Genomic DNA, 13,669 nt, shown 5'->3' with positions numbered 1-13,669 from the left:
GTGTGGGTGGGTGGGTGTGCGGGTGGGGGTGTGTGCGTGTTATAAATTTCAAGCACTACTACCCGTCTGCTCCCACATTCCTGCACATTTCACCCTCTTGTCTTCTGGGAACCAATCTCGCTGCCCTTTTAGACAGTAGGGTATAAAGTTCTGGGCTGCCCATGACGCCACTTCCTCCTTGAAACTCCAAATGCCTCGTTCTCAAGGAACTGGGGAAGGTCTGGCCAGGCCTCAAATCCAGAGAAAACATCTTCCAAGAACTCTACCTCTACAGCCACCAGGAGGAGTATTCAGGAGGAGATTGCTGGTGCCTCACCTGAACAAACCCACTGGAGCAACAGAACGTACTACTTAGCATCTCCTCAACCCCAACCTCTGGATTCCCGGTCCCTGGTTCTCCTACCTGTAGCGCCCCTGCCTCTTTGTCCCCCCCATGGAGCTTCCCCGTCCTTCTCCTTCAGTTGTGTGACTCTCCCTCTAGTCTCCCCCCTCCAGTGCCCCCCCCCCCCCCCGCCTCCACCTTTCCTGAGTCAAACTCAACATCAGTAGCAATGATACATCTTTCTTCATTTACACATTTGTTGGTTATAAACATATTTTTTTCCTGATTACAACTGATTTTCTTTATTTTTGCATTTCATCAAAACCAAAACGAGTAGCATTTTTTCTTATAAAAGTGCTCTAATAAAGATAAAGGGCAAGTAATAACTAGATTTGTTGTTTATATTGCTTATAATTGGGATAAAGTAATCATCTGTTTAGTATTTTAAGGTAAAATTACTTTATCTGTTGATTTACATACTGCAAAATGCAGCGGGTCCAGCAGACCCATGAACACTGGCTGAGTAACAAAAATACGAACACCACACAAGGGTTAATACATTTTATTTTATTTTATTTTATTTTATTTAAACAATATTATTGATTATGGATTATGGATTATTAATAATTGATTATGGATTATTGATTATTAATAATGGATTATTTTTAATTTAAATTAATTTAAATTAATTTAATACAATAATTCAATTTAATTTAATTTAATTTAATTTAATTTAATTTAATACATTTAATACATTTAATTTAATACAATACAATTTAATTTAATTTAATTTAAACAATAATATTGATTATGGATTATTGATTATTAATAATTGATTATTGATTGTGGATTATTAATAATTGATTATGGATTATTGATTATTAATAATGGATTGATTATTTTTTAATTTAATTTAATTTAATACAATAATTCAATTTCATTTCATTCAATTTATTACAATTTTATTTAATTTAATTTAATACAATCTAATTTAATTTAATTTAAACAATTGATTATGGATTATTGATTATTAATGATTGATTATGGATATTTAATAAGCGATTATTGATTATGGATTATTAATTGATTATTGATTATTGATTATTAATAATTGATTATGGATTATTGATTATTAATAATTGATTATTAATGATTGATTATGGATTATTAATAATTGATTATGGATTATCTATTATTGATTATTAATGATTGATTATGGATTTTTAATAATTGATTATGGATTATTGATTATTAATAATTGATTATGGATTATTAATAATTGATTAAGGATTATTTTTTAATTTAATTAATACAATTTAATACAATAATTCAATTTATTTGAATTCAATTTATTTGAATTCAATTTAATACAATTAATTTAAAAAAAAATTTTTTTTGAAAAAGTAAAGGAAATAATTTAATTCTTTTTTTAAAAAGTTAAAAAAAAGTTAAAAAAAAAAAAGTTTAATTTCTTTTTAAAAATTGTTACTGCTCTTCCTCACCAGGTTTCTGCTGTCTGAGGCAGTCACATAGTCGCTCATCCTTTGGGGCGTCTTCCTGGCGTTGTCTTGAATTTTGACCTTTGTCAACAAACGCCGGGCAAAGGTTATGTTTTTGGCCGGTTCTCATGTTTTGGTGAATGTAATTTAATTTAGTTTTAACTGCCCTCCAAACGGGTGTGATCTGAGTGGAAATATGTATATATATATATACTGTATGTAAATGATCTGAATAGGATGTTTTTCAGTTACTGGGAGGATTTGTTGGGAATTTCAGCCTTTTTGATTTCTTACCCATTTCAGTTTTATTTCAAATGCTTAATAATACACTGAACCTCTTGAATTGTCACACTGGTCAGATAAAGACGCTTGTCGAATGCAAACGTAAACCAAAGTGTGTTGAAGAAACAGCAGAGACTGAAAACTGGCGTGTCCGCGAGCTCATTTTATAGTGTTTGTGGTGTCTCATACGAAAAGTGCCGAATCACCGTGCAGGAAGCAGCTTTTTTTGGCCGTCATGCTCTGGTTCATCCATTCCTCAGCTTTTCGTTTTCACCCGTTTCTAGTGTGTGTGTGTGTGTGTGTGTCATCGTGACCACCTCATTCCTCATGACTACGTATGGAAATATGATGATCTGATCCGCTGAGCCAAATGAATGACGTAAATAGTTGATGCTTGATTCCATTTATTTTGATGAAACAAACAAGTGCATCCATCAGCAGCCAGCCAGGCGGTGTCCACGTTCTCCTGACTCGCTCCTTTGGTTGGTTGATGGTTAACAGAGGGGAACCGCGATTTTGTACTTGTGTGCAAATCTACAAGGACACTTTTTCTTTTTATTCCCGGTTAAACTCGACATAGCAACACCCAAACATCTGCAGATGATTGGTTTCGATATAATCGGGCGACGCTTGATCGCACCGTCAGAATTCATTTTAATGTGTAAATTCAGTGTGTTCAGTCTCGCCTATTAATAAACGCCTCGGTGCACAGCAGCACATCAGCAACTTCCTTCTCACCACCCAGGTGTCACTGCCACCGCCGCTGTGGGTGGAGGCTCCAGCTTCTATAAATAGGCTGCGGCTCCTGCAGTTATTGACAGTCTGGGGTCCAAACCAGGCTGCCTACAAACTCCCCCGCCTCCGGAGAACCACTTTGAGGAAAAAACGTCCGGTGAGGTCTGAAAAACTTTGTCGTTCTGTGGATCAAGTTATTTTCAATTCTTTTGCTTGTATTTGTGCGACAGGTGTTTATAAAAGGTCTCTTGTCGAGGACAATTAGTGGAACGGGTTAAGTGCTGACGAACTCTGCTTTTTCTTAAGTGCGAAGGCTTCTAGAATTAAAGTAAGGTAACTATTGCACGGAGAAGGTTTGTTTTCACTGTGTCGCACGTCGATGTCTCACCGGCTTTTATGGAAAACCATGGAAGCCAATTAAAGTCTTCTTTTTGTGTCCAAATATTCAACCTTTGATTTTGACGTTCCTTTTTTTGCTCAGATTTTCAAGAAAAAAAGTCAAATTTTCCCGCTCCGGCTCACGACTGTCTTCAGTTTTGTCCAACTCCCGCCAGAGCATGGCTGCCGGCGGCGCCATGGAGGCGGCGGACGTCGTCGTCGTCGCGGTATACATCGTTGTCGTCTTGGCCGTCGGCTTCCTGGCCATGTGGAAAGCCAATCGGAGCACGGTGAGCGGCTACTTCCTGGCCGGCCGCTCCATGAACTGGGCCGCCGTCGGGGCGTCGCTCTTCGTCAGCAACATCGGGAGCGAGCACTTCATCGGGCTGGCCGGGTCGGGCGCCGCCAGCGGCTTCGCCGTGGCCGCGTGGGAATTCAACGCTCTGCTACTCCTCCAGCTGTTGGGGTGGTTGTTTATTCCCGTTTACCTCCAGGCGGGAGTGTACACCATGCCAGAGTACCTGTCCAAACGATACGGCGGGAGGCGACTGAAGGTGTACTTCACCACGTTGACGCTCGTCCTCTACGTCTTCACCAAGTTGTCAGTGAGTCTCTACACCGGAGCGTTGTTCATCCAGGAGTCTTTAGGGTGGAACCTCTATCTCTCCATCATCCTCCTCATCAGCATCACCGCTCTGCTGACCGTCACCGGAGGTCTGGTTGCGGTCATCTACACGGACGCCGTCCAAGCCCTGCTCATGGTCGCCGGAGCTTTGTGTCTCGCCGGCATCAGCCTCGTACAAGTGGGAGGACTCCAAGGTCCTTTTATCGTTTACTTGTTGGTGCTTTGATTAACGAATTCGGTCGTTTTCCCCCGAGGTTAAACCTTCGTCTTTTCAGGCGTGAGGACCAAGTACATGCAGGCGACTCCGAACGTCACCGCCATCCTGCTGTCGTCGCCCAATCTGACGCTGTCTGAATCCTGCCTCCGCCACCTCCACCCAAAGCCGGATTCCCTGAGGATCCTTCGAGGCCCACGGGACCCAGACCTGCCTTGGCCCGGTTTCATACTGGGCCAGACTCCTGCCTCAGTTTGGTGAGCTTTTCTTTTTTTTTGATTTTTTTAGGCGTGTGATCCTGTCCAGCGCTGGTGGGAAACAAAGTAAAATGATTGTGGATTTATTCGGTACAAACAGAAAATAACAGGTAAGATCGTATTGGTTTCTTTTCCTTTGTGTTTTCCAAAATCTAGAATATCTCCATCGTATCTTAAAGTACTGTTCGTCCCACACCACACCAGAGTGCCAATTTACTGGAGGTTCCTAGGTTTTATAAAGGCGTGTTCACATTCCCGTCTGGTCCGGGCCAGAGTCTCTTCAGGACTATCTGAATATGAAAGGACCCTAAAATGTAGAATTGGAGGCGGAGCTTTCAGCTTTCAGGCTCCTCCCATGTGGAACCTAAAGGATTAAGACTTTTGAATTGAATTAAACTTACAGTTGAGGCTTGTTCAGGCCACTCTGGACCATTTTCTAGTGAAGCTGCTAAAGGTTTCAGTGAAAATCCTAAACATTTTGTTGTTTTTGGGTGTTTGTTTACGCGACAACCGTGCTCAAAGCCACTGAATACGATTTCAGCTTCAGCTTCTGTCCAATGAATTCTCATATCAGGAGTCCGGGTCAGTCACTTGTTAGCGGTCACGTCGCCACTGTGTTCCAGGTACTGGTGTGCAGATCAGGTCATCGTGCAGCGGGTTCTGGCGGCCAAGAATATCGCTCACGCCAAAGGCTCGACCCTCATGGCCGGCTTCCTCAAGATTCTACCCATGTTTATCATTGTCATCCCAGGTAAAGCAGTAATAGTTTCCGCCGTTTCAATTCCCTAAAACCCTCATTCTTATGTCCCATTGTGACTCCAGGGATGATCGCCAGGATCCTCTTTCCTGACGACTTGGCGTGCATCAGTCCGGAGCACTGCGTGGAGGTTTGTGGTTCGGCTAGCGGCTGCAGCATCGTGGCGTTCCCACGGCTCGTCGTGGCGGTGATGCCCATGGGTCTCCGCGGGCTGATGATGGCGGTCATGATTGCTGCTCTGATCAGCGGACTGGACTCCATCTTCAACTCGGCGAGCACCATATTCACGCTGGATGTCTACAGCATGCTCCGGAAGCAGGCGTCCCCCAGAGAGCTGGTGATCGTGGGCCGCTTGTTCGTCCTGCTCATGGTGGCCATCAGCATCGCCTGGGTTCCGGTTATCATCCAGATGCAGGGAGGCCAGATGTTCTATTATATTCAAGAGGTATCGGACTACCTGACTCCTCCGATCGCGGCTCTCTTCTTGCTCGGGGTCCTTTGGCACCGCTGCAATGAGACGGGAGCCTTCTGGGGCGGGATGGTGGGCCTCACTTTGGGAGCGCTGCGTCTGCTTCTGGCTTTTGTTTATCCCGAGCCGCGCTGCGACCAGCCGGACGAGCGGCCGTCTTTCATCAGAGACGTCCATTTTATGTACATGGCGACGCTCTTGTTCTGGGTGTCGGGCTCGGTGGCCGTCGCTGTGAGCCTCTGCACGCCTCCACCCGACAAAGAACAGATCCAAAATACGACTCTGTGGGGTGTAAACAATAGGAAAAAGTCTTTAAATGGAAACGGCGTCGGGGATGAAAAGTGTCAGCAAAACGCCACTGAGCCTGAAAATCCTCGGTCAAATGACAGTGATCTTACTGCTGACACAGAAACCCACAGTCCAGTCCAAAATGGTTCCTATGCTCTCATTCCCGACCCTACAGTGGCGAACGGCGGCGAGATGGAGGAACGCTTCAGGGCGGGGGGGAAAGCGGACCGCGGATGTTGCGTGCGGGCTTTGAAGTGGTTCTGTGGCCTTCACGACAAGACGGCCACGGCGCCGGTCGTCACCGAGCAGGAACGGGAGCGCATTGTCGACGAGCTCCTGTACGAATCCCGGGAAATCGCGGTCGTCCTCGACGTAGGGCTGGCGGTGATTTGCTCGGTCGGGGTCGCTCTATTCGTGCATTTCTCTTTATGATTTCAGAGTCGATTTCAGACGAAAAAGGAGTCAAACATTTTTTTTTTTTTTTAAACCATAGTCACCTGCTCTGGCGGGTTGCCAGTTCAATCGCAGGGTAAAGACACAAAGAGAACCACAAGCCTTCACCCACACTGGCAATTTAGAGAAATCAGTCAGTTGATTGAGTCAAGAATTTGTGAAGCTTTTTTGATTGATTTCCCACCATGACCGTTCCAGAATTCCATGTAAACTGGCTTTATGCAGTAACAATGATCACTTAAACCTGATGCATGCAGTGCACAAGCGTAACCTGAATACGCACTCTTAATATTAGATCTCGGTTAAATATGTTACTTTTGTAATACGACACTGCAGAGATGATCACATGCAAAACGCAGATTTAACTGTATTTTGATTGTACGGGCTTATGTTCCACACTGAACAATGTTCAGTATTTACGGTTGGTTAAAGATCCTTCACTCACCTTAAGAATATTTTCTGTATCACGATTTGTAAATATACCACATAATGTGACAATTCTCAACATGTGACTTTCTTTTTTTTCTTACCATCGACAGTGGAAATGTTGTATTTCCTGATATTCTTGAATTATGGCGCTACAGTTTGAATCTGCAACACTGATGACCCAAAGAGCTGTTTTTACCATTTTGCAACTTGCAAAATTAAGACAACAAAGCTCTCAGGTAAAGTTGTATAGTTCTGCCATACACGTGAAAGCTGTATTTTATTGCTATTTCGACTTTGTACCTTAAATTTTCAACTGTTTATTGAACGTTTAGTCAATTTGAGCCAATATTGATCGATTTAGATTTTGTTCTTTTTTTTTTCCACCAATGATTCAATCTGTCCACACATGAACTCTTCCTCAAGCAAATACATGTAAGAGATTTGTTCTCTCAGAGTAATTCAAATGTCAAACATTGTTGAAATATTCCTTACAGTACCTGCAGGGCAGAGAGAGAGAGAGAGAGAGAGAGAGAGAGAGAGAGAGAGAGAGAGAGAGAGAGAGAGAGAGAGAGAGAGAGAGAGAGAGAGAGAGAGAGAGAGAGAGAGAGAGAGAGAGAGAGAGAGAGAGAGAGAGAGAGAGAGAGAGAGAGAGAGAGAGGTTTATTGACGAGCTTCTTTATTCTGCAAAATTCTCTTTCATCTTCTTGTCATCCTCTAGTTCATTATTATTTTGTGCAAATAGATGAAACAACAAAATGACATTATTTGAATACTGATGAATTATGATTTCATCTAGCCAGTGCACGGTACAACATAGTAAATATCACAAAAATACTTCAATTCAATATTAAACTTGAGAGGCTGGGCCACCGCAGGTATCGGTGACGTCACGCGGTGGGCGGGTCTCAGCGCGCCTTTAAATCCCCTGAGGGAGCGTGCGGTGGGTGGCAGTGCGGGGCTCAAGCGGGACCAGAAAAGCTTTTTCCCTGCACTCGCACACACAAGTTAGTGGAGGAAAGACTTTTTTTTTTTTTTTTTTTTGGTGAGCATGACTTTATTCTGCATTCTTCCTATTGTTTGTAAAGTAGAACTTCAGGATCAGTCATGTTTTGTTTATTTTTCTGTTACTATTTATTGATGAAGTGTAGATCCACTCTTACCCTATTTAAAATCAGCAGGAATGTTGCATCTAAGTTAAAACTGTGATTCTTAACCTTTAATCTGAAATACCCAAGTGACACAAAGTGTAACTGTTTGAATGATGGATTGACAGGTGTGTAAATTGAGTGTTTCTAGAGGTTACGCCACCACAGGGGTTATGTAATCTAATACACCCTTGAAAAGGCAAGTCGCAATAATTCGTCATATTGGAATCGATGTCTTCAAATCCCACTTTGAAGCATCTATTTGGCAGCGGCAAACAGAAAAAGCCAGTCCTTCCCGTTTTGATTTCACTGTTGACTTTACCTCAAACTCAAAGGAGCTCACTTGATTTGCCGATGCTGCGGTTCCAAAGCTGGTTCCCAACAACTCAAATGTTCCCCATCAAAGCAAATACAGCCGGGCTGCGCGCAAAGACACTTGTGGTGTGGCACTGTCCCGAGGAGACCTGAACACCGACGCGGCTCAACAACAAACATGTGGAAACAAACACAAACACGGCCCCGCTGCATGCAGGCCGTCACACTGCGGGGCAGAGGCGCAGAAATACAGCTCTAGTGAGGTTGCAGAGCTCCAGACAAAACAGTAGACATGTGTTGTAGAAGTCGTGGCGTCACAAGGTTCATTTTGTGCGTTTTTGTTTCTTTATTCTGCAGGACCGAGGAGATTCCTCCCCACCGTGACTCCTTTGTTTGGTGCTATGCCAAGTAAGTCGCAACCTGCATTGCTGCCCGACGCCGAGGTGAACCGCGGAGGAAACCGTCACTAAAGTATTTTAACTATTCGCTCGGCATGAGATGCACAGTTGTTTGATCCCGTCCATCACAATGTGCAGATAACTGTATATCCTTTGTCACCTTCAACCGTCCGTGTCAGTTTGTGAACTCGTGTGAAAAATGGCCGCCGCCTCCACGATGGAAGCCGTGGACATCACCGTCGTGGTGATCTACTTCATCCTGGTGATAGCGGTGGGCGTGCTGGCCATGTGGAAAGTCAATCGGAGCACCGTGAGCGGCTACTTCCTGGCCGGCCGCTCCATGAACTGGGCCGCCGTCGGAGCGTCGCTCTTCGTCAGCAACATCGGGAGCGAGCACTTCATCGGGCTGGCCGGGTCGGGCGCCGCCAGCGGCTTCAGCGTGGCGGCGTGGGAACTCAACGCTCTGCTACTGCTGCAGTTGTTAGGCTGGATCTTCATCCCCGTTTACATCAATTCGGGAGTGTACACCATGCCAGAGTACCTGTCCAAACGATACGGAGGGAGGCGACTGAAGGTGTACTTCGCCGCGTTAACGCTCGTCCTTTACATCTTCACCAAGTTGTCGGTGGATCTGTACTCCGGAGCGTTGTTCATCCAGGAGTCTTTAGGGTGGAACCTCTATCTCTCCATCATCATCCTCATCAGCATGACGGCTCTGCTGACCATCACCGGAGGTCTGGTTGCGGTCATCTACACGGACACGCTCCAAGCTCTGCTCATGATCGCCGGAGCTTTGTGTCTAACCGGCATCAGCCTCGTCAAAGTGGGAGGACTCCAAGGTCTTCAGTTTCTCTTTTACGCGTAGGAAGTATACGTCTATACCAATTGAGCTACCCTAAACCCGATCTTTCTGTCATTTTTAAGGAGTGTGGACCAAGTACATGCAGGCTACTCCGAACGTCACCGCCATCCTGCTGTCGTCGCCCAATCTGACGCTGTCTGAATCCTGCCTGCGCCGCCTCAGTCCAGCACCAAACGCTCTGAAGATCCTTCGAGGTCCGACGGATCCGGATCTGCCTTGGCCCGGGTTCTTATTGGGCCAGACTCCTTCTTCTCTTTGGTAGGCTGACGTTTTGTTTGTGTGTTTTCTGTCGAGGACCACAGATTGACTCTCGGTTCCGGTTCCAGGTACTGGTGTACCGAGCAAGTCATCGTGCAGCGGGTTCTGGCGGCCAAGAATATTGCTCACGCCAAAGGCTCGACCATCATGGCCGGCTTCCTCAAGATTCTACCCATGTTTATCATTGTGATCCCAGGTAATGTCAACGATTGTCAATTCTTCATGTGTTCACTCTGGACTGTCAACTGAGTGCTTGAACTGATTCCAGGGATGATCTCCAGGATCTTCTTCGCCGACGAGTTGGCGTGCATCAGTCCGGAGCACTGCATGGAGGTGTGCGGGTCGGCGGCCGGCTGCAGCAACGTGGCCTACCCGCGGCTCGTCATGGCGGTGATGCCCGTGGGTCTCCGCGGGCTGATGATGGCGGTCATGATCGCCGCCCTCATGAGCGACTTGGACTCCATCTTCAACTCGGCCAGCACCATATTCACCCTGGATATCTACAGCATGCTCCGGAAACAGGTGTCCTCCAGAGAGTCCATGATCGTGGGCCGGTTGTTTGTCATTGTCATGGTGGTCATCAGCATCGCCTGGGTTCCGGTTATCATCGAGATGCAAGGGGGGCAAATGTTTTACTACACCCAGGAAGTAGCAAATTACCTGACTCCCCCCATAGCGGCTCTTTTCTTGCTCAGTGTCCTTTGGCCTCGCTGCAATGAGACGGGAGCCTTTTGGGGTGGCGTGGTGGGGTTCACCCTCGGAGCGCTGCGTCTTTGTCTGGGGTTCATTTACCGCGAGCCGCACTGCGACAAGCCGGACGAGCGGCCGTCGTTCATCAAGGACGTCCACTTCATGTACGTGGCGGTTGTCTTGTTTTGGGTGTCGGGCTTGGTGACTGTCGTCGTGAGTCTCTGCACGCCTCCGCCCGACAAACGGCAGATCACAACGACGACTCTGTGGGGCTTGAGGAAGAGACGGGAGCTCAAAAACAAAGAGAAGGGCAAGCCTGCGGAAGCTCTCGTGTCCGTGAATGGGAACGGCGTTAAAGTAACTCCCGCCGACGCTGATCATGGTTATAATGTCGTCACAGTTAACGACAAGAAAGCTCAATCCAACCTGGATCCCATCAGTTCACTCGCACTGATTTCTGGCGGCAAAATGGTGGAGGAGGGAGTGAGGGATGAGGAGGAGGAGGAGGAGGAGGAGTGTTTCGGGGGTGTACACGGAGTGGAGGACGGACACTGCATGAGGGCTTTGGGGTGGTTCTGCGGCATCCAGAAGAAATCCCCCAAGGCGCCGGTCCTCACAGCCGAGGAACAGGAGAGGATCGTGGACGAGCTTCTGCACGAACCTCCGAGGACCAGGGTCATCCTGACGGTGGGACTGGTGATGATTTGCTCGGTTGGCGTTTTTCTTTTTGTCTATTTTTCCATATAGACTTTCAAGTGAAAACGCAAAAGTTTCATTGCGTTTCAGGGCGTCTTGTAAAATATTGGGAAGAATATTGTAAGATGCTGTTTGATATGTAAACAAACTGAATGTAATCAGATATTCTGGTTTCTGCTGTGGGGTGCTTTGTCGACCATCATGTGGCCCTCTGGTTCTGCTTTGCCAGCCCTCAGGGAGTCACTGGGAGCCACATATGACAATTACTGTGCAAGACTCGTGCAATATTGGCTTGTTATTACCAGCTTTATGGCCTTTAGAATCGTCAGAATGTGTACGTTCTGGTCCATTGTCACGTGACTGGATATAAATCACAACTTGCACACGATTGATTGCAAAATGCGATCACTAATTTAGATTTATTTTGATGACGTCCTTAACTGTCCATGAAGTGTCTTAATTTACTCAGTAAAATCAGACATTGCATCATTAGTATTGCATATACAAGCACAAGTAGCGGGTTTGTTTTTATTCTTCAGATTTTCATCTTGAAAATGAGGTGTTTTTATGTCTGTGCACTTAAAACATACACACACATATATATATATATATGTATGGGGATGTTTTTATATAATAGAAGTTCATACTGAATGTGAATTTTTATGGAACTTTACTTTTCATTTTAATACAACTGTGTAAATATTGGTGTTGTGTTTCCAGTGTTTTATACTACTTCAAGGTCATTGTCAAGATAGGGTTTTTAAATTTATTGAATAAAGCAGTCATGAATTGTCCCATTTCCCTGTCAGTTTCTTGAATAATCAGCAGGAACTATATTTCAAACTGCCAGTTACACCAGAAGAGACTATAAAACCGAACCTTGTTGGGTTAATACCACTTAAAACCTTTTTTTATTCATAATTGACGACAGAAGCTCTAAAAATAATGTTATAGGTGTATTTTATTAGTCAGAGAATGAAGCAATAGGATCAATAGCATGTCTTCTGATCAAACCAATTGATATATATCTCAATATTCCTGCTTTCTGATCACCTGCACCATGCTACAATTGTGTATATTTCCTCTCACTGGTATGAAAAGTGCTGCCACTCCCCTACTTCTCATATTGCATCACTGCAACACGACAAGATCCACCTCAACTTGTATGATTTATCGCCACTGTCTGCACATCAAAGGGGCTGCGTTTGAAACGCACAGAGATTTCTTCATCCGTCTCTGTCTGCTTTTATTAGAATAAAACAAACTGAAGGTTCACAATGAAGAAGTTAGACGCCATGTCTCGATGTGTGAAGCAGGAAAAACCTGTTGGTGTCTTAAAGAGTTCTCTGTATAGCAACGGCTTTCTTCGCCTGCGTCTCTGGATTTAAAAGTTCCTATTAAACTATGTGACTCACCTAAGCCAGAGTTGACTGAAGACGGCGAAGGTCGCGACCTGAAGGCGGCAACATGTTCCTCAAAACGGCGAAATTCAAGATAAATTACCTCATGGAATGCAATCTATGTATTGCTTTGATATTATATCGTGAAATGCTATGAATTCTGACTGTTGACTAAGGCTGATCTCCTTTGATCTAGGCGTCTCCGTGTTTCCACGGTATCTCCAGTACTGAGATGAAAGGAGATGTAAAGATCAAAGATTCTCTCCTGCTTTGATCTACTCTGATCTCCATGAGGTGCCTCTCCCATCCACTTTGCATTGGACACTTTTTCGTGATTTATTCAGAAACGGTTAAAGATATAAAAAAAACAGACAGCATAGCAGTCGTCTCATGAACAAGCTGCACGTTTTGATATTTGAACGGTTCAAGTCGATTAGAGATTTCAGGTGATATAGCGCAGTGACAAATAAGTCAGAATAATAATAAAGGTTTGGCTCGCTAATGTGTGAGTGCCTACAGCATTCACACTAATAAACACAAACTACAGAATTTAAATGACGCGCGATGTGTTTTTATATCTGCATGGGAAGTCAAAGAGAGAAGAGACACTCATTACATCTCCTCCTTCAAGATTATTCCACTAATCACATGAATACCAATCCTCTGACCTCAAATCTTTGGATCAAAGGAATTTCCCTGAGATTGTCTTCATTGTGCTTTTACTTAGAAACGTCCACTTTGTAGGCTATTTCCTGGACATGGTTCGAGTTCATGGTAAAACTCATATTTCGTGTGTTTGTTGCAGGATGCAGACTCTTCATCAAAGTTGAACAAGTCTGTTTTGTTTTTGTTTTTGTTTTGTTCGCTTCCTGGATATTTGTAGTTGTAAAATTCCTCCGGAAATTGCTTACTTTGTTGATTCTTATCTTCTGTTTCCGCCTCAGGACAAAACCCTTCTGTCTGACTGTGACCGGCTATTACAGTTTGTTTCCAAATACCTGGCTTTTTCTTTTCTGTTTTAGTTTTTTTCAATCTGAACTTCAAAAGCAGGTTTGACAAGATACCAAGTTCCAGATGAAGTCGAACTCTTATTCTCTCGCTGGCTGCCATTCATTTTTGTCAAACATTTTTGGAATAACTTCTCGTGAAGCCTAGTGTCTCTTCCCGCTAAGACATTCAGTCATCCGCCATCGGAAG

The 13,669-nt window shown here is 44.6% G+C and overlaps 2 protein-coding genes across 3 annotated transcripts; both read left to right on the top strand.

Moving 5' to 3' along the window:
• Positions 1 to 3,395: 3,395 nt before the first annotated feature.
• LOC308127614 (sodium/myo-inositol cotransporter-like) lies at positions 3,396 to 6,258 on the top strand (the record flags this gene model as incomplete). The annotated part of the gene is made up of 4 exons (XM_080492749.1): positions 3,396 to 4,035; positions 4,117 to 4,312; positions 4,936 to 5,063; positions 5,135 to 6,258. The coding sequence occupies 4 exons, from the start codon at positions 3,396 to 3,398 to the stop codon at positions 6,256 to 6,258; spliced, it is 2,088 nt and encodes a 695-aa protein (XP_080348875.1).
• A 1,393-nt stretch (positions 6,259 to 7,651) lies between these two features.
• LOC308127720 (sodium/myo-inositol cotransporter-like) lies at positions 7,652 to 11,864 on the top strand. Of its 2 annotated transcripts, none has more exons than XM_080492981.1 (6): positions 7,652 to 7,750; positions 8,526 to 8,576; positions 8,746 to 9,405; positions 9,491 to 9,686; positions 9,755 to 9,882; positions 9,955 to 11,864. In XM_080492981.1, the coding sequence occupies exons 3-6, from the start codon at positions 8,766 to 8,768 to the stop codon at positions 11,121 to 11,123; spliced, it is 2,133 nt and encodes a 710-aa protein (XP_080349107.1). In that variant the 5' UTR covers positions 7,652 to 7,750; positions 8,526 to 8,576; positions 8,746 to 8,765; the 3' UTR covers positions 11,124 to 11,864. The 2 variants fall into 2 exon arrangements, with proteins under 2 accessions (XP_080349107.1, XP_080349106.1); XM_080492980.1 differs by having other exon boundaries at positions 7,655 to 7,750; positions 8,526 to 8,639.
• Positions 11,865 to 13,669: the final 1,805 nt, after the last annotated feature.

The sequence above is a fragment of the Lipophrys pholis genome (genome assembly GCF_963383615.2).
Source record: "Lipophrys pholis genome assembly, chromosome: 23".
Taxonomy (NCBI): Eukaryota; Metazoa; Chordata; class Actinopteri; order Blenniiformes; family Blenniidae; genus Lipophrys; species Lipophrys pholis.
The sequence above is the reverse complement of the archived record's forward strand: the minus strand, read 5'-3'. Positions and strand labels throughout refer to the sequence as shown.

Coding starts and splice junctions, on each gene's coding strand:
- LOC308127720 (XM_080492981.1), top strand. CDS start 8,766: ATGGCCGCCGCCTCCACGATGGAAGCCGTGGACATCACCGTCGTGGTG. Junction 9,687..9,754: donor CAGACTCCTTCTTCTCTTTG/GTAGGCTGACGT, acceptor TTCCGGTTCCAG/GTACTGGTGTACCGAGCAAG. Junction 9,883..9,954: donor GTTTATCATTGTGATCCCAG/GTAATGTCAACG, acceptor AACTGATTCCAG/GGATGATCTCCAGGATCTTC.